Consider the following 23,496-nt stretch of genomic DNA (forward strand, 5'->3'; position numbering starts at 1 on the left):
ACAGGGTGTTACAGTTTACAGGTTGTTTTTGTGGAGGGATTTCTTACTAGTAAAATGGTCTGCACTGTCCTTAGTCTACCTCCCTGAAAGCAACATTATTATTGTGATGGACTATATAAATGGTAACTTTATATAGGCCTTTGAGTCTCGAGAGAGATGATGCTTTGTGCCTTTTGTAGAGGTCAGATCCTAGTTGTACCCCGTGTTATTTTTATGTTATTTCAATGTTTTTCTTTCTCTCTCCTCCAGCTGACATCCTCCTCTTTGCCGTGCCCCCGTTCTATGAGAAGAACAAGGTGAGAGACTGACCATTGATCTTTTGTCTTCTTATAACATCGAAGAAGTAGAGAATTTTATTATTGCATTACATGCTTTAGAACTATTTAGTGTTGAGTCATGCTGGTGAATCATACCATCTACCTAGAGCTAGACCTATACAGTGCATTTGGAAAGTATTCTGAACCCATTACTTTTTCCATATTTTGTTATGTTACAGCCTTATTCTAAAATTGATTAAATTGGTTTTTCCCCTCGTCAATCTACACACAATACCCCATAATGACAAACGCAAAAATAGGTTTTTTAGAAATTTTAGCGAATGTATAAAAAAATATATATATCACATTTTACATAAGTTTTCAGACCCTTTACTCAGTACTTTGTTGAAGCACCTTTGGCAGTGATTACAGCCTCAAATCTTCTTGGGTATGACGCTATAAGCTTGGCACACTTGTATTTGGGGAGTTTCTCCCATTCTTCTCTGCAGATCCTCTCAAGCTCTGTCAGGTTGGATGGGGAGCATCGCTGCACAGCTATTTTCAGGTCTCTCCAGAGATGTTAGATCGGGTTCAAGTCCGGGCTCTGGCTGGGCCACTCAAGGACATTCAGAGACTTGTCCTGAAGGCACTCCTGCATTGTCTTGGCTGTGTGCTTAGGGTTGTTATCCTGTTGGAAGGTAAACCTTCACCCCAGTCTGAGGTCCTGAGCGCTCTGGAGCAGGTTTTCATAAAGGATCCCTCTGTACTTTGCTCCGTTCATCTTTCCCTCGATCCTGACTAGTTTCCCAGTCCCTGCCGCTGAAAAACATCCCCACAGCATGATGCTGCCACCACCATGCTTCACTGTAGGGATGGTGCCAGGTTTCCTCCAGATGTGACACTTGGCATTCAAGCCAAAGAGTTCAATCTTGGTTTCATCAGACCAGAGAATCTTGTTTCTCATTAACGGAGAGTCCTTTAGGTGCCTTTTGGCAAACTCTGTCTGGCCACTCTACCATAAAGGCCTGATTGGTGGAGTGCTGCAGAGATGGTTGTCCTTCTGGAAGGTTCTCCCATTTCCACAGAGGAACTCTGGAGCTCTGTCAGAGTGACCATCGGGTTCTTTGTCACCTCTCTGACCAAGGCCCTTCGCCCCGATTGCTCAGTTTGGCCGGGCGGCCAGCTCTAGGAAGAGTCTTGGTGGTTCTAAACTATTTCCATTTAAGAATGATGGAGGCCACTGTGTTCTTGGGGACCTTCAATGCTGCAGACATTTTTTGGTACCCTTCCCCAGATCTGTGCATTGACACAATCCTGTCTCGGAGCTCTACGGACAATTCCGTCAACCTCATGGTTTGGTTTTTGCTCTGACATGCACTGTTAACTGTGGGACCTTATATAGACAGGTGTGTGCCTTTCCAAATCATGTCCAATCAATTGAATTTACCACAGGTGGACTCCAATGAAGTTGTAGAAACATCTCAAGGATGATCAATGGAAACAGGATGCACCTGAGCTCAATTTCGAGTCTCATAGCAAAGGGTCTGAATACTTATGTAAATATTTCTTATACATTTGCAAAAATGTATAAAAACCTGTTTTTGCTTTGTCATTATGGGGTATTGTCTGTAGATTGATGAGGATTTTATTTAATCCATTTTTAGAATAAGGCTGTAAACTCACTGTTGTCTTCCTCACTTTCTTCCCCAGACCCAGATTGATCACTACATGGAAATCGTGCGCACTCAAGTCAACACCACAATGGCTAAGTAAGTGTTCCCAACCAAAACTGTTTAAATGCCAACAGGATGTCTCCGATTTATAATCTATCTAAACTAACAGTATTAGTGGTGCCATGTGATCCGAGATGTGTATGTTGACAGTATACATGTTCTCTTTACCGTTTCTCTTCCAGGTTGCAAGAGAAACTCCCTGGAGCCATCAAGCGTACGAAAGCTGAATGATTGGCTCTCAGACATCTTCATCACATTTATCCCATCTTAAATCCCCTCCCCTCCTCCCTGCCTCTCCTCCTTCTCAGTCCTCTTCCCCTATCCATCCTCTAACCTCCCTCCCTCCCTCCCTCCCTCCCTCCCACCAACCATCATACCATCTGCACTGAACCAGCTAGGTAGAAAAAAATGTCAAATGCTACTCAATATTCAATGTAAACTGCGCAGCTTAACTACGAGCATTTAGAAAAAGAACTACACCTACTGCGTCGACAGGAAACACGTCTAGTGGGAGGAAATGATGTAATGCCGTGGCAGGACGCCTGTCTTTGGGCAAACAACAAATTATGCAGGGGGCAAGTGAACTAGACTGAATCTATGACTTGGTTTTGTAGTGTACAGTTGGAGGGTGTAGGGTTTAACATTGACAAGTAAGGATGAGCGTTCGTCTCGCAAAAAAGCAAATGTCTGTACTTTTAACTATATATTTAGCTGAAAGTAAACAACACAAGTAGAAAAGTAAAAATAAATAAAAAGAGCAAACTGATTTTTTAAAATTACGTTTGGGTGTAAATTGTGGCTAGTCCTTTTCCTGCTGTCTCGCTCTGTGGCAGTTGTATGGATAAACAAAAAATATATAGAGTTTGTGTCTGGAACATGGTACTGGGATTTCACTGTTACGGATTGGCCTGTTTTGGTGTTATTGTATTTTGTTCACCTTAAAGGTATTTATGTATGTAAAACGTTTCTGCAATGCACTGAACTTTTTTTTCAAATCCCACGAGCAGGTTATAATAAAAGGATTGGAACACTGAACCAGCTGTGATACTTTTGGTCTAGTTCACCCTGTTTGATTTGGATGCATTTGGCATAATGTTTCTGTATATACACGACTACAACGGGGCTCCCTCTTTCTCTGCTGTATGAAACAAGTTAGCATCGCTTTTTTATAAAAGGAAAACTCACTCTTACAGCGGTCATAACTTGTTTTTTGTCGCACCTGTTCAAGTCATCAATGTCTCATGTTCACCAGTACATTTATATTATTACTATTATTGATATGATTGATATTATTATTATTATTATTATTATTATTATTGCTTATAGGATTGCTGCTTTTGACTCCCTTTTAGCTTTGTAAAGGCTCCATAAAGCTTCATAGTAGCTTCGTGAAGCTTCATAGAGCTTCATAACCGCTTGACTTCTCCAGTGAGACCTCTTGGCAAACTCTTGGATATGGGTTCAAAGACAGTTCCCTTTTTGACGGTAGCTGGAAGTATAACTATGACGGAAGATAGATGCAAGAAAATATTTGGTGGGTGTTGTAATTGTTTAGCTTTATTTGAATGCCATGTAGTGCATGTCATTGCATGAGCTGGAAACATTCTCACACTTTTTATATAGGCTGTTTCATATTCTTAACCCTTATGTTTTTGTTTATAAGATGATCATTAATTGTGATTGCTTAAAAGGTGTTTTGATTTCAATAAAAACCATGGTCATCTATTTTAGGGCTACTTCTCTGTAATGGCAAAGTGTCTTCGAAAGGGATTTTAGAAATTGTTCGTATTCTGATCGTCAATACTCCTAGACATTGTGCCCAAAGTAAGTTTGCACGTCCGTTGTAATTTTTTCAGGAATCCCTCTACATTGGATGGTCACTGAAGATAAAACACTAATGTTGTAACATAAATTATACAATGATCATTTCACATTGCCTCAATGCATCAACAACTACTACTACTACTATTCAAATGTATGTTAACTGCTGAATGTTACCCTGCAACATTGATAGAACATTCCTCCCCATGCATGAAAACCAATGTTTCATAGTGGCCCCGATGTTGTCAGTGGACACACTGCCTCACAGAGATGTGGAGCAACAATGCTTATTGGTTCCCATCTGCATTCATGTGTCTGTATATCTAACTCTGTGGCAGTTCATTCAAGCCACTGGACAATAATCTACTTGCTTCGCTAGGGTCAAGTCTAACTCGACCCTCAATTCATCAACTCAAGCTATTGGACATGTTTGTTCTGGATGTTTGTTTTTCACACACACATACATACACGCTCAGCCACAGTTGAACGTATCCAATGTCTGTAAACCACTGTGTCCTTGTGATGCTGGACTAATTAAACATTCAGTTGCCATGATGATGATGATGACCTCATTATAAGGTGTTCCAAACAGTCAGGCTTTTCATGGGCGCTCCACCACTCAACCTTTTCATTGAAGGCAATGCTACCTTTGTTTTCAATAGATTATAAAACAGACCTCTTACTTTAGTGTCTTTATTTGCTTTAGACAGTGCTTTATTCTTCCATTGTCAAATACAATATAATAATTATACATGCACATTTTAAACTAGTTTCTGTGAAGAATGTGGTTTATTTTCAAATTTTTCCTGCTCTGTTTTTTTTCCTTTCTTGGAGGGGGTTGGCAGGATTTTTTTTCTTCTCTTTGGCATTCTTTGTTTTGCTTTTGACTATATTGGTAACTAGGTGTGTTAACTAACATCTCAGCTCTGTCTGTAAGCAATGACTTTAGATCACATTTTGGAGCTTTGGAAAAAAAGTTGGAAAAAATTAGAGAAAAAAACTGTGATCCCTGTACTGATGTTAAAGTGGAATTAATAAAAATATGTCAAAGGCTGATTTATTTGTCCATCTGTGGTCTGCTCTACAACTTCTAAAGACTAAATATTACAGCATTGTCTGAACCACAGCGTAATACATTGTGTCAAGATTGAAAAATAAGATTGAGTCCAGCATTCGCGCTCCATTTTGGACAGCGGGATGGGATGGTAATATGAGTGTTTTTGACAAGAGTATAATACTGTAGCTACTAATTTTAGACCAGGTCTGCATGTTGAGATAACACAGACATGGTAAACCCAATCAGCAAATGTATTAATTTGCAGTATTGCTTTGAGTTATTACCAGCTGTCTGCAAATGACCATTGAGTCAAGTCAATTTTAGCCATAATTTCCCAGAGACCCAGTCAGACAATATTATTTGGATACTTTTTTATTACAAGTATCATTGATGACAGAATGCATGTCTCAACAACCTTTTGCCATGTACAGATGAAATGCAGAGCGGATACTTGAAACATATGAAACAGAAGAAAAAATATTGAGGAAAGAGGAGGGAATCAGTCCCTAAATAAAACTGAAGATCATTGCTTGTGTCCTCACCCAAGCCAACTAAGTACCACCAAGGGGTAATTTTTACGTGCTCCTTATACACACTGACACAAACATACACGTAAATCATTGCAACAAACAAGGTTTATTCTTATTTATTCAATCACATATTCACCATATTTAAGTACTATTCATTTTTAAATAATAAGTGCTGAGTCACACAAACAACCTGATTCTGTGGCCGTCAGGGGCCAACGTGGCTAGAAGCCCAAATGTAATAAGTATTTCACCACTCCTTGCCCAGTTCCTGCATGCTAAAATGACCACTGCACCAACTAGGGCTGTGTCTGAAAACATTACTAGCTGTCAAATCCTTGCTTCCTCTCTCCTGGTTTCCTCAATTCCTATCAAAGTGCATTAGAGGAGAGGATTCAAGGTCCCTCCTCTGGCCCTGCAATGCGCTTTGAGAGGAATTCAGGAAACAAGGATGGAGAAAGCACAGATTTGCCAACTAGTAACAATTTCAGATCCAGCCCGAGTCACCAATACAGGCAGCGTAGGTTAGTGGAAGAGAGTGGTATTCAACACTCATGTCCCTCCTCTCCACATAACTGGAGAAATGCTGCCATCTGGTTCTTTGAACAAATCAATTAGTCCATGGGTTATAAAGTAGTCATGTTTAGTGGAGTAATTTTGACGAGCTAACAAGAGAGCGAAAGAGCGAGCACAGATGGAAAATGGACAATCCCTGAGTTCTGCTTTTCCTGGTGGAGTGATATTTTAGAGGACACTGAAATAAGGGCAAGTGAGGGGCTCATTTCAAAGGTGGTCAATTTGGCGATTTATTTCCTGACGCGGTTGTAATTTTTATGTTTCTTTTTTATTATCACTTTGTTGCATAAACCTTGTAATAGGTGAGTTATTGAAAATGGTAACCTTGCATGTGAAATCTTGTATAAATATGCTCTCTTATAAAATGCCTCAGCCATTGAAGGCAATCGCTCCACAATCATGCATGACTTCAGAATTCCCATGCAAAATGACATTTACGTGGCATAATTTCATTTGATCAATGAAGTAGACAAAATGGCCGCAATTACAAACCCTTTTGTAAAAAACATGTCTAAAAGTGCTTGTAAAAAAAATAATCATAATAATTCAAATATTCAACACTATAAAATAGATTTTTTTGTGTGAGTGAAGCTTTTAGCTAAGAAGAGTCATGAGAAGCAGAAATAGGTGCTGGCCGGTGCAACAATAGTACTGTGACACTGGAAAAGAGATGGAAAGTAAAATCTTCTCATTCAAGAATGAGACCCATTTCTGGAGGATGTCCATTTACCTCATTGTAAACAAGGAATTTCTGAAATAACAGGATGTATTTGACATAAGTGAATAAAGATAATTGCATCTTTAAGTGGCATTCATTGTCTTAAGCAATAAACCTCAAACACCCTCTCATTCAATCACCTACTAGGTTTAAGTACATTTTTGGGACAGAAAGTGCTATATTGTACGCTCCCTGACACATCAATCACCAACTGTGCCAGACACCACTCACGACAGGGCTCTACCAAGCCTCATGTTTCTAACTTCCTGAGAAAGAGAGACTTGGGGTTGGAGCGGGGAGAACAACCGTGCCTGTCGCCCCTCATCTTAACTGACGAAGAGACTGGCGGCCGTCTCTTTGAGTGCAGAGTGTCCATGGTCCTGGGAGGAGAAACAGTCTTCCGAGTGGACGAAGTGCAGGGCTGTCTGGTTGTAGCTGAGCAGGGCCTGCTGTCTCTCGTCAGGGCCGTACTCCAGAGAATGAGGGTGGACCTGCTGGATGTGTCTCTTGATGGTGCTGACTTTAAGAGTGGCTAACGTTGCCCCGCACACCATACAGATCAGCCCATGTCGTCGGCAGTCGTAGTCCATCAGGAACTCCACCCGCCAGCGCGCCTGGTAGTTCCGCCGCTGGTCCTTGCCCGGGTAGTGTCCGTGGCGTCCCAGAGTGGCAGGTATGGTTGCGACCCCCTCCTCCTTCTTCACGGTCTGGATGGCGGACATCTTTGTGGTCCGGTGGTTGTTGTTGTTGTCGGGCGCTACCTTTTCACCCATCTCTCCTGCCACATGTACGCTGATGATGTCACTGGGGTCCACTTCTGTGGGGGGGGGGGCAAAAACCACTTGGTGAATCACTTAGTATTTAATTTTTCTCTGAGAGTAGCTACAGTCTGTCCTTTACATTGGTTGGAACTTTTTGGAAAGTTTTACCTTCTTTCATCTGCACGGCCAGGTGGTCTTCCGTGGGGGCCTCTTTGGTCCAAGCCTCGGCCATGGCTGCCCTCTCCTCCCGGGAAAGGCTGGTGGTATCAGGGTGGCACTCCTGAATGTGGCGGCGGAAGCTGCTCACCTTGGCCACGGGCAGGGCTTGGGAGCAAACCATGCAGAAGGTGCCACGACCCTGAGGCCCATAGGCCACCAGGTAGTCCAGGCGCAGGCGCCAGGGGAAGCCCCCGCGGAGACGCCTCTTCCTGGGCTGGCGGAGAGGGAGAGGGGGTATGGGGCTGGTCACCTCTGGAGCTCCAACACCACCTCCATCACTGCTACCAACCATGTCCTGTATCTGGGATAATGCCTCATCGTTGTCTGAGCCGATCTGGATGGTCTCCAGGTCATCAGGGAAGAAGTCCACCCCAGCCTCTCTCTCGTCTTTGGTGTTGGGCTCCGATTTGATGAAGTCATTCAGAGGGTCGGATTCTGAAATGGGGCATGGGGTGGGGGTGGGGAGAGAGTATATGAGTGAGTGAAGACATCAATAGGGAATAACAGAATATGAAGGGCTTTTATAACAAAAGCTTTTTAATTCGGTGCTGAAAAGATTCAACTTAACTCTTTCTAGCATTATACAAGACACAAGACATATAGCTGATAAAAAACTAGAGCCACAGCAACAGAATACCTCTTTCCCTGTACTGTTATACTCAACCACGCCCTCCTCCCCTGTCTCACCATGCGTCTGAGCCCAGGTCTGCAGGATGCAGTGCTTCTCCTCCGAGCTGTAGACCAGCGACTGGGGATGGATGTCCAGCACGTGGCTCTTGATGTGGTCCAGGTGGAGCGAGGGCAGCGGACGGCCGCACACCATGCACACCAGCCTGCCCGCCTCTGCCTGGTACTCCATGAGGAACTCCTGTCGGAACCAGGCGTGGAGCGAATCGTTCAGGTAGCGCTCCAGGGTCTGGGCCGAGGGCCCGGAGAGCTCCTCCTGCTGCTGGAGGGGGGCCGATGGAGGGGGAGACGGGGTGGGGGACCGGGGCTGGAGTTTGGGGGTCACCGTACCATCAGCTTTTCCTGTGGGAAGAGATGGAGAGGGGAAATGCAATTGAAATGTATGTTAATGTGAATCAAGAAATAGGCCACCAGGGGACTGTCACATAAGCATGTCATATGCATCCATCTATCAGCAGATCATTCCTGTCGAGATCAGAGGCACAAGAGAAACCTTTCTTCTTACTACTACACCAAGCCACTGCACAAAGGCATCATCCTCTTACACTACTTGACAGCATGGGTATGACTGTATAACATACACACTTCTTATCAGACATGCTCATACTGCCACCAAGTGCAGAATCCTGAAACTCAATACTCTTATCACGTAGTCCAGTGTAGCTCAGTTGGTAGAGCATGGCGCTTGCAACACCAGGGTTGTGGGTTCGATTCCCACGGGGGACCAGTATGAAAATGTATGCACTCACTAACTGTAAGTCGCTCTGGATAAGAGCATCTGCTAAATGACTAAAATGTAAATGATCATAAAACTATGCCAATGTCATTTCATTCCCCCAGTCTCCAGAAAACCCCCACCGGTGGAGCGGCGTGCGCAGTCCAGCAGCTCCTCCTCCTGACCCTGCGAGACGGCGACCACCCCTCCAGCCGGACAGTACAGACTCTGGCCCCCCTCCAGACTCAGGTGGCTCTCCCAGCCCGAGCGAATCACCTCCTTGTCGGACACGCTCCACAGCAGGGAATCCGGGTGCTTCTGTCGAATATGCCTCTTGATGGTGCTGAGTTTGAGCGTGGCCAGTGAGCTCCCGCACACCATGCAGATCATGCCGTGGCGGCGGGGGTCAAAGTCCATCAGGAACTCGCTGCGCCAGTACTCGTGGTAGTAGCGCCGGTGGTCCCGGCCCGGGATGCGGCTGAAGCCGGGACGGGAGGCGCGTTGGACCCTCTCCTTGCTCCCCGAGGGGCCCGGGACGGGGGACAGGAGAAAGGGGGAGTCGGGACCCTCTGTGACACTCCAGTAGCTGGTGCCCGGAGCGCAGAGTGGGGTAACCATCTCCTCATCGCCGTCCACGTGGCCATTGGTCAGATCGTCTTCCTCTAGGTGAGAGAGAGCATTAGGAGATGCACTTACAGTAATAATATAGTTTATTCCATGAAACTGCACATTTCAAAGCTTTATAGCCTATTTCTCAGATAGCTGGTGGCACATACTCTGCCTGACATTCCAGATATTCATTCTGCTAGAAATATGATGACACGATAATAAGGGTTCATAATAAAACCGTTAATCTGTGGATAATATTCCGCACAGCACCACAGCGACTCCATTTAGCCGGTTTAGCCGCCGTTGGTTTCCGCTGGGTGGCGACTGTGCATCACAGCAAGCGGCCAGCATGCTATTTCGCCTTTGTTTATAGTGAAGCCACTAAAACAAGGGGGCATGCTGCTAGATGGCATTGTCCGTCACACGGATTAACTATGACTAAGGGTGGCGGGCGGACAAGTGGTCGAGTCTACGTACTCTCGAAACAAAAACATTACAATCTTTACCTCCTGAACAGTGTCCCAAGTCACTCCGCTCTTGCGTTGCTTCCTCCTCTCCGCGTATTATTAATGAGAGAGAATCTGTCTGCTCAGCACACGGGAGGACCACGGGCTCGCTCTCCCCCGTCTCTTTCTCTTCCATTACTCTGCAACGTTACACTATTTACGATTGCCTTCAATTCGCCTTTATAAACCAGGGAGGCACGGTATTTTTTGAGAATCATTCGGCACGCGTTTTGTAAGCTATCTAGAACATGTACGGACACATCGCTTTTTGGGTGCCCCCGTGCTGTCTCTATAATGTGCCCCTCGCCCCCCACGCGCTCAGCTCTGGAGCCAAGTTAACTTTTAATATATCAGCTCGACATTTGGTCGGTCTTATATCCTTCTTCGAGTCTGCGGGTGTGAGTCTCTCTTGTATATGTTAAGCTATAGTGGCCCCCTGTATGTATTTTAAGGCTCTGCTTGTCTTCGGGGTAGGGAGCCGAGCTTGGGGCCCCTGGGGCTCCTTAAGGGGCTCCTGGGTAAATTTAAAGAGACAGTAGCGGCATTCACGCAGCGACACGCAGACCCGGGGAACAGATCAATGATTTACAGTGCTTATAGAAAGTCTACACCACCCTTGGATTAAATTGTCATTTTTTGTCAAAGATCTACACAAAATACTATAATGTCATAATGGAAGAAAATTTTTAACTTTTTTATTAATTAAAAATAAAACACTACGTATTCACACCCTGAGTCCATACATGTTAGAAACACCTTTGGCAGCGATCACAGCTGTGAGTCTTCATAAGAGCTTTGCACACCTGTATTGTGCAATATTTGCCCATTCTTTTCAAAATTCTTCAAGCTCTGTCAAGGTGATGGGGATCATGGCTAGACAGCAATTTTCAAGTCTTGCCATAGCAGATTTAAGTTAAAACTATAACTTGGCCACTCAGAAGCATTCACTGTATTATTGGTAAGCAACTCCAGTGTAGATTTGGCTTTGTGTTGTAGGTTATTGTCCTGCTGAAAGGTGAATTCCCCTCCCAGTGTCTGGTGTAAAGCAGACTGAACCAGGTTTTCCTCTAGGATTTTGCCTATGCTTAGTTCCATCCCATTTATTTTGGTCCTGAAAAACTCCCCAGTCCTTGCCAATGTCAAATATACCCATACCATGATGCAGCCACCACCATGCTTGAAAATAAGGATGTGTTGTGTTGGATTTGCCCCAAACATAAGGCTTTGCATTTAGGCCAAAAAGTGTATTCCTTTGCCGTGTTTTTTGCAGTATTACTTTAGTGCCTTGTTGCATACATATGCTGTATATTTGTATTCTTCTTTTCACTCCGTCATTTAGGTCAGTATTGTGGAGTCACTACAATATTGTTGATCCATCCTCTGTTTTTTCCCATCACAGCCATTGAACTCTATTTTAAAATCACCAATGGCCTCATGGTGACATCTCTAAGCAGTTTCCTTCCTGTCGTGCAGCTCAGTTCAGAAGGACGACTGCATCTTTGATGTGTCTGGGTGGTTTAATACAGCACAATTATTAACTTGACCGTGCTTAAAGAGATATTCAATGTCTGATTTGTTATTGTTACCCATCTACCAATCACTGCCCTTCTTTGAGGCTTTTGAAAAGCTCCCTGGTCTTTGTAGTTGAATCTGTGCTTGAAATTCAATACTTGACTGAGGGATCTTACAGATGTTGTATGTATGGGGAACAGTGGAAGGGGATTCACAAATCATGTCAACCCCTATTATTTCACACAGCGTGAGTCCATATACACTGAACAAAAAAATAAACACAATATGCTACAATTTCAAAGATTTTACTGAGTTACAGTTCATAAGGAAATCCGTCAATTCAAATAAATTCATTAGGACTTAATCTATGGATTTCACATAACTGGGAGTACAGATGTGCTAGAATATACTGAGTGTACAAAACTTTAGGAACACCTGCTCTTTCCATGATATAGACTGACCAGGTGAATCCAGGTGAAAGCTATGATCCCTTATTGATGTCACTTGTTAAATACACTCCAATCAGTGTAGATGAAGGGGGGAGACAGGTTAAGGAATGATTTTTAAGCCTTGAGTCATGGATTGTGTATGTGTGCCATTCAGAGGGTGAATGGGCAAGACAAAGTATGTAAGTGCCTTTGAACGGGGTATGGTAGTAGGTACCAGGCGCACCGGTTTGTATGTCAAGAACTGCAAGCTGATGGTTTTTCATACTCAACAGTTTCCCGTGTTTATCAAGAATGGTCTACCACCAAAAGGACATCCAGCCAACATGACACAACTGTGGGAAGCATTGGAGTCAACATGGGCCAGCATCCCTGCATTTGTATTTATTATGGATCCCCATTAGTTGCTGCCAAGTCAGCAGCTACTCTTCCTGGGGTCCAGCAAAATTAAGGCAGTTATACATTTTTAAAAAAACATTACAATACATTCATAACAGATTTCACAGCACATTAAGTGTGTGCCCTCAGGCCCCTACTCCACTACCACATATCTACAACACAAAATCCATGTGTACGTGGGTATAGAGCGTATGATATCATGTGTGTGTGTATGCATGTCTGTGCCTATGTTGTGAAACGCTTGACACCTTGTAGAGTCCATGACTTGACGAATTGAGGCTGTTCTGAGGGCAAAAGTGGGGTGCAACTCCAATATTAGGAAGGTGTTCCTAATGTTTTGTACACTCGGTGTATATGAAATTACAAATTATTTAATTGATTGGGTTCTAATGCATTAATTGATTGATTGGGTGCAGTCCCAGTTTTACATATCAACGACATTTTCAGCATGGTCTAAAATTATATAACCAATAGCCTATAATAAAATGTTATTATAGAGAGGAAATGTGTGGCATCATGGATATGGATAAAAATGGCTCAATTTCATTGTCCAATACATGAAATATATGCTGCTGTCTTGATAAACAAAATAATGTCCCCTGTTGTGGTAGTATTGCTTTAAGAGGCTTGTATCTGTCCACGCGACGCAGTTTACACACAAGCAGCAAGGTCCCACATCCTGGTATTTTTCACCGTTGTCAAGGCAGCGATAGAGAGAAAGGCTGGCTCGCGGAAAGTATCTGCAGTGTCCTGACAGTATATCTGTCCAAACGTTAACAAACTGTCCCGGAAAGTTAGGTGTAACTACCAGGTAATGCATATGCATGTTTTTTCACACGTTTCCAAACGTCCTGCTCTTTCACCGATGGCTTGGTTTTATGCTTTTCGATTCATTTAGACAAGGAACACACACGCAGACAGGCGCCAGTCCGTGTGGACAGGGGAGGAGGAAGATATTGTCCATTGTACGCTGGTAGAGACAGCGCTGGTAGAGGCATGAATATCACCAAATTTTCCAATCTTCCGGGCGCTTTTCTTTGGATTTTGTGGCAATACTTGACTCGTCAGCACACTGCGTTTGGTATTCATATGAGAATAAATAAAGAATGAAAAACAGCACACGACAGACAATTTGTGATAGACGAGGGACATGATTTAAAGAGACAGTGCCATTTTTTTTGTAGTGCATGCTGTTAGGAACACGGCCTGCATTTTGGAAGCGTTTCAGATTTCATATGCCAAGATCATGTTGTCTTCAAAGAAAATGTGTGTTTCGCAACACTGTATCCTATAGGTTACATGTAGGCTACTCTGAAAACCAGTCCTATTGTAGAACAAATGAATTAAAATGTCCACAGATACCTCAGAGCTGTTACTATAGTAATGATATTCATCAAGCTCTGTCAAGTTGGTTGTTGATCATTGCTAGACAGCCATTTTCTAGTCTTGCCATAGATTTTTAAGCCAAAACTGTAACTAGGTCACTCAGGAACATTCAATGTTTACTTGGTAAGCAACTCCAGTGTATATTTGGCCGACTGAACCAAGTTTCCCTCTAGGATTTTGCCTGTGCTTAGCTCTATTCCGTTTCTTTTTATCATTAAAAACTCCCAAGTTATTGCTGATGATTAGCATACCCATAACATGATGCAGCCACCACCATGCTTGAAAATATGAAGAGTGGTACTCAATGTTGTGTTGGATTTGCCCCAAACATAATGCTTTTCTATTCAGGACATAAAGTACATTTCTTTGCCACATTTTTTACAGTCTTACTTTAGTGCCTTATTTCAAACAGGATATTCTGTACAGGCTTCCACTGTCGTTTAGGTTAGTATTGTGGAGTAACTACAATGTTGTTGATCCATCCTCAGTTTTCTCCTATGACAGCCATTAAACTCTGTAAAGGTTTAAGTCGAGCAGGGAATTTCAAACACAGATTCAACCACAAAGACCAGGAAGGTTTTGGATGGTGAATCAATACACCCAGTCACTACAAAGATACAGGCCTCGTGGTGAAATCCCTGAGTGGTTTCCATCCTCTCCGGCAACTGAGTTAGGAAGGACGCCTGTATCTTTGTAGTGACTGGGTGTATTGATTCACCATCCAAAACCTTCCTGGTCTTTGTGGTTGAATCTGTGTTTGAAATTCCCTGCTCAACTGAGGGACCTTACAGATAATTGTATGTGTGGGGTATAGAGATGATGTAGTCATTCAAAAATCATGTTAAACACTATTATCGCACACAGGGTGAGTCCATGCAACTTATTATGTGACCTGTTAAGCACATTTTTACACCTGAACTTATTTAGGCTTGCCATAACAAAGGGGTTGAATATTTATTTACTGATTCTAGACATTTCAGCTTTTCACTTTTAATTAATTTGTGAAAAAAATATAAAATCATAATTCCACTTTGACATTATGGGGTATTGTGTGTAGGCCTGTGACACAAAATCTTAAATGATCCATTTTAAATTCAGGTTGTAACACAGCAAAATGTGGAAAAAGTCAATGGGTGTGAATGCTTTCTGAAGGTACTGCAAATGGGCTTTTGCAAACAGTGATGATATGTGGCTTGAAGAAGTATCTTTAATTATTTGCTCTGTCAACTACTAACAAACTATTTCAAGAAGTGATAAGTCAGCTAACCATCCAATCTCAAGCCCTATTATGATTCATATCTGAATGTGAACTTCAGTTGTTTATTCACGTGTTGTTTATTTTCATACTTTTAGGACTTTACCATCTGGCGTCTGTTCATTTCAAGATGTGGCAGGTGACCACCAGAGATGGGAGACGGACATAACAAGACCTATAGGATGTTACTCAATAGCTAAAGGCTGACGATATCCATATCTGGAGAACATTGGATGAAAAAGAGTAGGATGAGTGAGGAGTCCGCAGCCAGCACAGTTTGGTGAAGAGTAGGAACGGTGACCAAGCAGCGACACGACCATCATGCCAACCACCCAGGGAACTGGAGGGGCTGGCAGCCCACGGGTTCAGCGCTACCGTCCGGCCTCGGAGTTTGACGACGCCACCCTTGCCCAGAAGAGAGAGTACTGGAGGACCAAGAAACGAGAGCAGAGGGCTAAGCTGTCAGAGGTCAAGAGGGAGAGGTCAAAAGCAACAAACCGAGGGAGTAAATCCTTGGGCAGCAATGCAGTCCATAAAACCTCAATGGGGTTGAATTCCAGTGCCTCTTGTTCAATAGCAGGGTCTGCCCCCCCTTTGTTGAAAAGTTATGGTTCCTACCAAACTAATGTCGGCGGTGCACCTGTAGTCCTATTGAAGGGAAAGGGTTCTGCTGTCTCCTATAATCAGAACCATAGTGTTGGGGAAGGGGGTCAAAACTATTCCTCAGCAAACCAAAAGCAGAGTTGGTTCCAGAGGATAAAACTCAACAAAGTCTTGCCTCAGTTTCCAACGTCCAGTGCAGGCCCAGGAAAAGGTGCAATGGTCTGCAAGATGGCAGTGAAAAGTTCTCCAACAGGGGGCGCTGTGATTGGAACAGTTACCTCAGCCAAACCCAATGGAGTGCTTCTCAACAGTGGCTCCTTTGTGCCTCCGGTAAGAGTGGCAGTGAGAGCCTCAGGCTCTGCACCTCGCCAACCACAGAGCGGAATTACTATTCTCAATGGCAGCTCTCCTGTAGTGTCATCTCAGCAGCATCTGGCCACCCAGAGTGTATCAAGGCCTGATGCAATGACAAAGACGCAAGTTACAGTGTCTGTTCAGCCTAGACCGCTAACCACTAACATTACCACAGGGAAGACCATTGTGACCACTCAGTCTGCCCCTGTGCTCGTTCACAAACCAGGGGTTAGGCCTAGAGGGATGAAAGTAACACCGCTAGGCGGGAAAAAGAGTGCATTGGTCGCAGCCCAAGGAGTTAGAAGCATCAACGACACATCAGCTACACTGGAGACTGAGGAGGAGCGAGCCGCCAAGCGCAGAGAGAATTGGCGTATCAAGAAAAGAGAACAGCGAGCGAAGCAAGCGGCTAGGTTAACAAAGGCCAGCAAGAGAATCACGAACATGGAGATATCGTTGCAGAAAGCAGAACTATTACCAACCGTGGACGTTGAACGTCCCCTGTCTGCTTTGAGCGGACATGGCCAGAGGCAGTGTGTTAGTAGGGTCAGTGCCCCGTTCATCTCAGCCGGACGCCTGCTGAAGAACGCCAGAGCAGTGGCTAGCATTGCTGTCAAAAGGGAGTCTGACGATTCAATCCTGGCTAAGCTAACCGCAGTCAACGCTAATCAACAGACCATTCAGCTAAGAGTAGAGAATCCACAGGAGGCTAAAGCAACAATGCAGACTGGTATCGCATCTAATATCATTGGTTATAAACCAGCAGGGGAACCAAGCAGAAGGCTTCCTGGTCCAGTGCAGTTTGCCAACGTTAGCCGAGGGATGGTCCGTTGTAGGACTCCGAGACAGAGGTTAATTGAAACCCAAAATAATTTCCTGGGTCAGAGAAATATGAGGAAGTCCCCCTGTCATGCCAAAGCCTTCACAACCCACAATGCACCCCGAGATGACCCAACAGAGACCCCTGAGCAGAGGGCGGCCCGGAAGCGGGAATACTGGCGTGTCAAGAAGCGGGAGCAGCGAGCCAAGCTGTCGGGCGAAGTGCGAGCTAAGATGAAGGAGAGGGATGCTCTGATGCAAAGAGTCAAGCGTTACCAGAGCATACTTGAGGATATGAGGAAGGCCAGAGCGGCGGGCTGCAACACACTGCCACAACCAACAGAAAATAGGCCTACTCACACCAACGCCTCAGAGACCATTGGAGGGTTCATCATGGAGGATGGTACATTGACCAATAACATTCCTCAAATTGATCTCACTACAGAAGCAAAAGAGACTGGGGGTGAAATTGGTAGCAGTAGTGGGATGCCTGTTAATAATTCATTTACCAACACTAACACACACCGCCAACACCAACTGCTTCCCAAACCTACTAGTGATACCTCTAGTAATGTGGTGTTAAGTCATCAAACACAGGACAACCCACCACCTCCTCTAATCCGCTCTGCTCAGTTTAAAGTCTCCTGTCCTCCCGTCGGCATGTCAATCATGAAGCCTCCCAGGTTGGTTTCAATCAGACCGAGGACTGAATTTCGCAGCACACCGAAAAACCTCCAGAATTCTCACACAGTCTTCCAGCCCCAGAGTCATATCACCCTCACACATCCTCAAAACATCCAAAACACCTTTCCTGGTGTGCCTACAGTGATGCCAAAGCCGGCTAGCTGTGTCATGCAGATGGCTGTCAAAGCTTCTACAGCATCAGCAGTGCTTAACTTGGACCCAAAGCTAACAGAGGAGGAAAGTATGGCTAAGAAAAGGGAGTACTGGAGGGTAAAGAAACGAGAGCAGAGGGCAGCCCGTGCAATCCGCCTAAGGCAAGGAGTTCAAGCTAGGGGAAACGCTGCCTCACAGAAGAGGCGGAACCAAAGGTTAGCACGATTAGCCACAGCCAATCCCAATGTCAACACCTCTGTCAACCACACACTCACTATCAAGCCTCTCTCAAACACCAGTGTGTCCACGCCTCCACAGGGGAACCAAATAAAACAAGAGAGAGAATCAATCTCAACAGACGCTCCACTGGAACAACCACTCTGTGTTGATATCAAACCGTCCCGGTCTCCACCACATCCAGAGCCAACAGACCCAGCCTTGAGTGCTGACAGCCAGGCCACCACTCTCCTGGCAGTGGCCTCTATGAAGAAGCTCCTGGAGGAATCCCTCAGCACTGTGGCTGACTGTAAAATGGAACAGCCTGACTGTATTACAGAACAGCTGCCTTGTAAAAGTGAACCCCAGGCTTGTTCCTCCGAGGAGAATGCCGTCCAGATTGAGGTCAAGCCAAATCTACCTCTGCTCACCCTGGGAGACGAGGAGAAGGCCTCCATATCTGGTGACCTATCGTTGGAGGTCAAAGGGTGGCAGGTGGATGCTGACGCCCCGCCACCATGTCAGGTGACCATTTGTCCATTGAGTCCTCATCCTAAGGACTCTCCCCTATCTAGTCCTTGCACTAAGACCCTCTCTTTCTCAGCTCCCCCTCTCACTCTGTCCGAACCCCCCTCTCACACACCCACACACTCCTGCTCCCACAAGGCAGCCTCCGGAGGACCACTCCTTCCTCTCCCTCGTAGAGCCCAGAGGTTGCGTGCCAAAAAGGCAGGCCACCACAACTGCTGCTCCCCAGAACTTCCGAAGCTACACCACCAGCCTCCACAACAACAACCACCTTACCAACTTCAAAATCAACAACAGCGTCAACAACAACATCAAAAACAACCCCAACAACAGCAGCAGCATCAGCAACATCACCACGCCCCAGCAGTGACAGACCAGAATGTGACTCTGCAGAAGAAGAGGGAGTACTGGAGGATGATGAAGAGGCAGCAGAGAGCCAGGAAGGCCAGGCAGGGAGGAGGCGGGCTGAGGCAGGGGGACTACAGCCGACGACTGGCCCTCAAAGCAGCACAGGTGGGGGGATATATTTTGTAATCCATGCTATTAGATTTCATCATAGTGCAGATTTCATGATTTACTATGGTAGGCCAATACCGATCATTTCAATTTAATTTTAGGTAAAAGTATATTTTGTGGTTATGTCAATTGGAATGTGGAACTGATGTATTTTGCAATGCGATACTGTACACAAGGCCACTGTCCAGTCTAACTGAAATACCATGAATTTCTCTCTGGCATTTGACACAAGCAACGAAAATAGAGGGAGAGGGGGAGGAGGTATATGGGTTCTGAGAACTGGACAAACTTAAAACAACCATAAACAAGTACATGTTTGTAAAGATAAACAAATAGATCAAATAACCCTGGTTATAAATTATATATTGTGACATTAAACTAATGTAAAGCTATGCATCGATTGTCTTGTCTTTTAGGCTCCGAATCTCCATATTGTCAAGACACAGACACAGAGGCCAGTGCAGAGAGGCGGGAGCTTCAGTCTACAAGCTGCACCATTTCTCAAACCTCAGCCCTCCCCCCTTCTCCAGCCTATATCTCCCCCTGCCTCTGGACCTCAGACAAGCCTCAGTATGGTCACCAACATCCCTACACTTCTGGTTGTGAGCCCCACCACTTCCAACATTGGACAGCCTTCTGATACACTACAGCTCAAACCTCCGGTCAATTGTACCAGTATTTCCAATTCATCCATTGACCACACAGGGTCCCCCCAGACATCTCATAGCTTCAGTACCGCATTTCTCCCTGTAGGAGGCAGTGTCACTGTCCCTCCATTGGGTGAGGGGAAGAAAGGCGGGCTTCTATTGGTGGAGAGCCAACAGGAAGCAGCCCCAGGGTCCAGCCCTGACTCGCCACGCGTCAGAAAATGGCGACTGCAAGTGCAGGAAAGCTCAGACGCAGACACCTCACCCATCGCTACTCTCACACCTCCGCCCAACCCTCTGACTAGCATCAAGCTCTTACCCATTCATCCTCCCAGTCAAACATCCACATTCACACCAACACAGACCCCTTTCAAATGTCAAGGTGCTCAGATTCCTCAAAGTGGGAATGTACAAAATGTACGATTGCCTACAATGCAGGCGCTCAACAAAAGCCCCATCTACATAAGCTCCATGGGTCCGCCCAAGCCAGTGCCGGGGGAGTCGGAAGAGGAGACTCTGAGGAAGAAGAGGGAGTACTGGAGGGTGAAGAAGAAGGAACAGAGAGCCAGGAAGGCCATGAGGGACAGGGAGCTGACTGAGAAGAAGGCTTCGGTCAACTGGAGGTCCATCCTACCCAGCAGTCAGCCTCAACACCTGCTGCAGGGGCTGGATACACAGGTAATTTTTACAATGGTGAATGTAAAAAAAAAAAACACCATATAATATTGTAAGTCAGAACTATATGGTAAATCGTGTATTGATACCAAGGGGTGAGGATTCAGCCAACTTTTGTTCCTCTTGGTTAGTTAATTTCCATTAGGGCTGACCATAACTCTTTACATTTTTCTCAACCAAAGGAACATGATCCTGACCGGTGGGTCAACACCTCAGAGGACTCTGAACTACATCTAAGGTGAGAGAGTAGTTTTCAGGATCTCTCTGAAGTTTCTCTTATCTCAATGTGTATGTTAGTAGTAACCATTACTGTGATGTCTTTTTTTCCATAGGACTTCCACAGAGACAGACATGGGCTACTTTCCTGACCCAAGCCATACGGAACCTATAGAAGGTAATACATTTGAAACGTATAGATCCCTCAAACTCAACTCTGGTCCTCGAAGCCAGTTCCACTACATTTTTAAATTGTGTTTATTTTTATTTTTTAGAGCTCGGTCCAGCTTTCAATTTACTCATCCAAGTTGTAATAGTAGAATGCACAAGGTGCAATTTCTAAATTGGGTAGTGCATCATCAGTTTTCCTCCTGTCATGTCAGTCATTTCATACCTTAGAGAGCTATGTTCCCCAATGCTAGAAGGGGGGGGCCTGAGTGAAAAACGTTGGGAACCCGTCTTACAATACCACTCTCTTTCCCCCAGAGGAATCAGAGCTCCTTTTCCCAGACGATGATCATGACGACAACTACAACGGCCCCATCTCAGATGCTGTATGGAGGAACTGCTTCCTCATGGACTACGACCCCCTGAACCAGCTGCTGGTGTGCATGGTGTGCGGGGAGCCACAGTACTCCCACAGCCTGGAGGGGGTGAGGGCCCACATCGAGGAGGCTCACCCGGACACCCTGAGCCTGGTGCCCCCGGAGCGCCGGCACATCCTGGAGGCCTGGGACGAGCAGGTGTCCAGGAGAGAACTTTTCTTCACCAGCCAGCTGCAGCAGCACAGCGGGGCAACGGGAGGTAATAAGACACTATTATATATTAGAGGGCCCAGAGTTATTCCTGGTAAAGAAAGGCTCTGGTCCCTGGCAATGGGCACATTTGGGATTGAGGGTTTCTGACATATCCATGCACATTTTGTTTCAGGGGACAGTGCCAACCTGCCAGCAGAAGTAGAAGTAATGGTTGATACAGAGGACTCATCATACCTGAAGAACAGCAAGAGCTCCAAAACCACCAAAAGACTCTGAAAGCTAAGGTGAGCATTTGTGCCTTCTTAACAGTACATTGAACTGACACCCTCCATGTCTAAATATCATAACGTTGACCACAGCTCTGTGTACCAAAGGGGGTATTCCTATCTGTCTGTAAGAACACATTTTTATTCAACATATTTCTGACATTGCACATATTTTTTGACAAACTCCTACTTATGTCTTGATTTGCAGAAGCACAAATAGCTAAATGCCAGACAGCATAAAACAACATTGTCAGAAGAGGAAAATAAAACGTTACTGCTGGTTTCTTTAATGTCTGTTTATTTTTACAGAGCAGTTCACCTCTACAAAAGGATACACTCAGCTTGAACTGCATGCTTGTATATGGGTCATTGAACCACAAGAGACAAGCTTTACCTCATTAACTTTGGGATACACACACATTCGCTGTTTTTGAAAGCGCAGTTTTGTAGCGATTGTCATTCTCTATTACTAAAGCAAGTCTTCTATGCCCTAAGCAAACAGTTAATATTCATGATGTCACTAGGTTCTATAATGTCATTGTGCTTTATGAAACATCCTAAAGCAGACATGAGCTCTCCTAGTCAACAGTAATGGGTTAACATCCCTGTTATGTGCCCATGACAAACAGGTCAGTGAATGACAGGTCTTTGGTCTTACTCCTCAATGTATCAGGATCAATATGATGCAAGTTAGCGGACCTGTAAATTTGACTTGACCATGCGTCCTTTGAAATTGCCTACGGGTGATCAGTTGTTCGATGGTTGATATTTGTCTGTACATACATTTTTATAATTTCATTTTATATTTTTTCACAATTCCTATGTTTTGTTATTCAGAGGGATGTCCTTGCATGTGGGTATTTTAAATATGCCCTAAAAAGTAGAGATTTTTTCGGTCACACTTTAAACGAAGAACAACTTATAAAGCAGGGTTCCCCAACTGGCGTCCCACGGTTTTATTTGCCCCCCAAGTTTTCTGAGCCAAAAAAAATAAGTGTTGGACATAAGACTAAAAACACCAGCTCCGAGATTGTAATTTTGGAAATCTGTTCCAAAGTATTCCCACGCAGAAGAGAGATACACTACCGTTCAAAGGTTTGGGGTCACTTAGAAATGTCCTTGTTTCCGTTAAAATAACATTAAATTGATCAGAAATACTGTGTAGACATTATTAATGTTGTAAATGGCTATTGTAGCTGGAAACTGCAGATTTTTTATGGAATATCTACATAGGCGTACAGAGGCCCATTATCAGCAACCATCAGTCCTGTGTTCCAATGGCACGTTGTGTTTGCTAATCCAAGTTTCATTTTAAAAGGCTAATTGATCATTTTGATCACCCTTTTGCAATTATGTTAGCACAGCTGAAAACTGTTGTGCTGATTAAAGAAGCAATAAAACTGGCCTTCTTGAGACTAGTTGAGTATCTGGAGCACCAGCAATTGTGGGTTCGATTACAGGTTCAAAATGGCCAGAAACAAATAACTTTCTTCTGAAACTCGTCAGTCTATAATTGTTCTGAGAAATGAAGGCTATTCCATGCGAGAAATTGCCAAGAAACTGAAGATCTCGTACAACGCTGTGTACTACTCCCTTCACAGAACAGCGCAAACTGGCTCTAACCAGAATAGAAAGAGGAGTGGGAGGCCCCGGGGCACAACTGAGCAAGAGGACAAATACATTAGTGTCTAGTTTGAGAAACAGACACCTCACAGGTCCTCAACTGGCAGCTTCATTAAATAGTCTCAACAAAACACCCACAAAACACCAGTCTCAACGTCAACAGTGAAGAGGCGACTCTGGGATGCTGACCTTCTAGGCAGAGTTGCAAAGAAAAAGCCATATCTCAGACTGCCCATCTTAATCTTTTCTTTTTA

The 23,496-nt window shown here is 44.6% G+C and overlaps 3 protein-coding genes across 4 annotated transcripts in view; 2 read left to right on the plus strand and 1 right to left on the minus strand.

The window, feature by feature from the left end:
- The window catches only part of LOC311112999 (uncharacterized protein), a 28,819-nt gene extending 25,794 nt beyond the window's left edge, over nucleotides 1-3,025 (plus strand). The window contains exons 7-9 of the mRNA XM_084156120.1: nucleotides 250-296; nucleotides 1,968-2,026; nucleotides 2,173-3,025. Coding sequence (XP_084012246.1) covers nucleotides 250-296; nucleotides 1,968-2,026; nucleotides 2,173-2,221 — 155 coding nt within the window. The 3' untranslated portion in view covers nucleotides 2,222-3,025. The remainder of the gene's footprint in view (nucleotides 1-249; nucleotides 297-1,967; nucleotides 2,027-2,172) is intronic.
- A 2,280-nt stretch (nucleotides 3,026-5,305) lies between these two features.
- LOC311113028 (zinc finger translocation-associated protein-like) lies at nucleotides 5,306-10,619 on the minus strand. The gene is made up of 5 exons (XM_084156151.1): nucleotides 10,187-10,619; nucleotides 9,209-9,733; nucleotides 8,357-8,698; nucleotides 7,619-8,104; nucleotides 5,306-7,506 (listed from the first exon to the last, which is right to left on the minus strand). Exons 1-5 carry the CDS (start codon nucleotides 10,320-10,322, stop codon nucleotides 7,016-7,018), a joined length of 1,980 nt encoding a protein of 659 aa, XP_084012277.1. The 5' UTR covers nucleotides 10,323-10,619; the 3' UTR covers nucleotides 5,306-7,015.
- Nucleotides 10,620-13,268: 2,649 nt separating this feature from the next.
- Nucleotides 13,269-23,311, plus strand: LOC311112876 (uncharacterized protein). 2 transcript variants are annotated; one of them, XM_084156017.1, is made up of 8 exons: nucleotides 13,269-13,354; nucleotides 15,283-19,054; nucleotides 19,474-20,382; nucleotides 20,562-20,617; nucleotides 20,712-20,773; nucleotides 21,082-21,399; nucleotides 21,526-21,637; nucleotides 21,929-23,311. In XM_084156017.1, the coding sequence occupies exons 2-7, from the start codon at nucleotides 15,506-15,508 to the stop codon at nucleotides 21,627-21,629; spliced, it is 4,998 nt and encodes a 1,665-aa protein (XP_084012143.1). In that variant the 5' UTR covers nucleotides 13,269-13,354; nucleotides 15,283-15,505; the 3' UTR covers nucleotides 21,630-21,637; nucleotides 21,929-23,311. The 2 variants fall into 2 exon arrangements, with proteins under 2 accessions (XP_084012143.1, XP_084012142.1); XM_084156016.1 differs by having other exon boundaries at nucleotides 21,526-23,311.
- The last annotated feature ends 185 nt before the right edge of the window (nucleotides 23,312-23,496 follow it).

This window comes from Coregonus lavaretus, assembly GCF_964263955.1.
Source record: "Coregonus lavaretus genome assembly, chromosome: 39".
NCBI lineage: Eukaryota > Metazoa > Chordata > Actinopteri > Salmoniformes > Salmonidae > Coregonus > Coregonus lavaretus.

Coding starts and splice junctions, on each gene's coding strand:
- LOC311113028 (XM_084156151.1), bottom strand. CDS start 10,322: ATGGAAGAGAAAGAGACGGGGGAGAGCGAGCCCGTGGTCCTCCCGTGT. Junction 8,699..9,208: donor ACGCCGCTCCACCGGTGGGG/GTTTTCTGGAGA, acceptor CTCTTCCCACAG/GAAAAGCTGATGGTACGGTG. Junction 8,105..8,356: donor GACCTGGGCTCAGACGCATG/GTGAGACAGGGG, acceptor GCCCCATTTCAG/AATCCGACCCTCTGAATGAC.
- LOC311112876 (XM_084156016.1), top strand. CDS start 15,506: ATGCCAACCACCCAGGGAACTGGAGGGGCTGGCAGCCCACGGGTTCAG. Junction 20,383..20,561: donor TGCAGGGGCTGGATACACAG/GTAATTTTTACA, acceptor TCTCAACCAAAG/GAACATGATCCTGACCGGTG. Junction 20,774..21,081: donor CCATACGGAACCTATAGAAG/GTAATACATTTG, acceptor TCTTTCCCCCAG/AGGAATCAGAGCTCCTTTTC.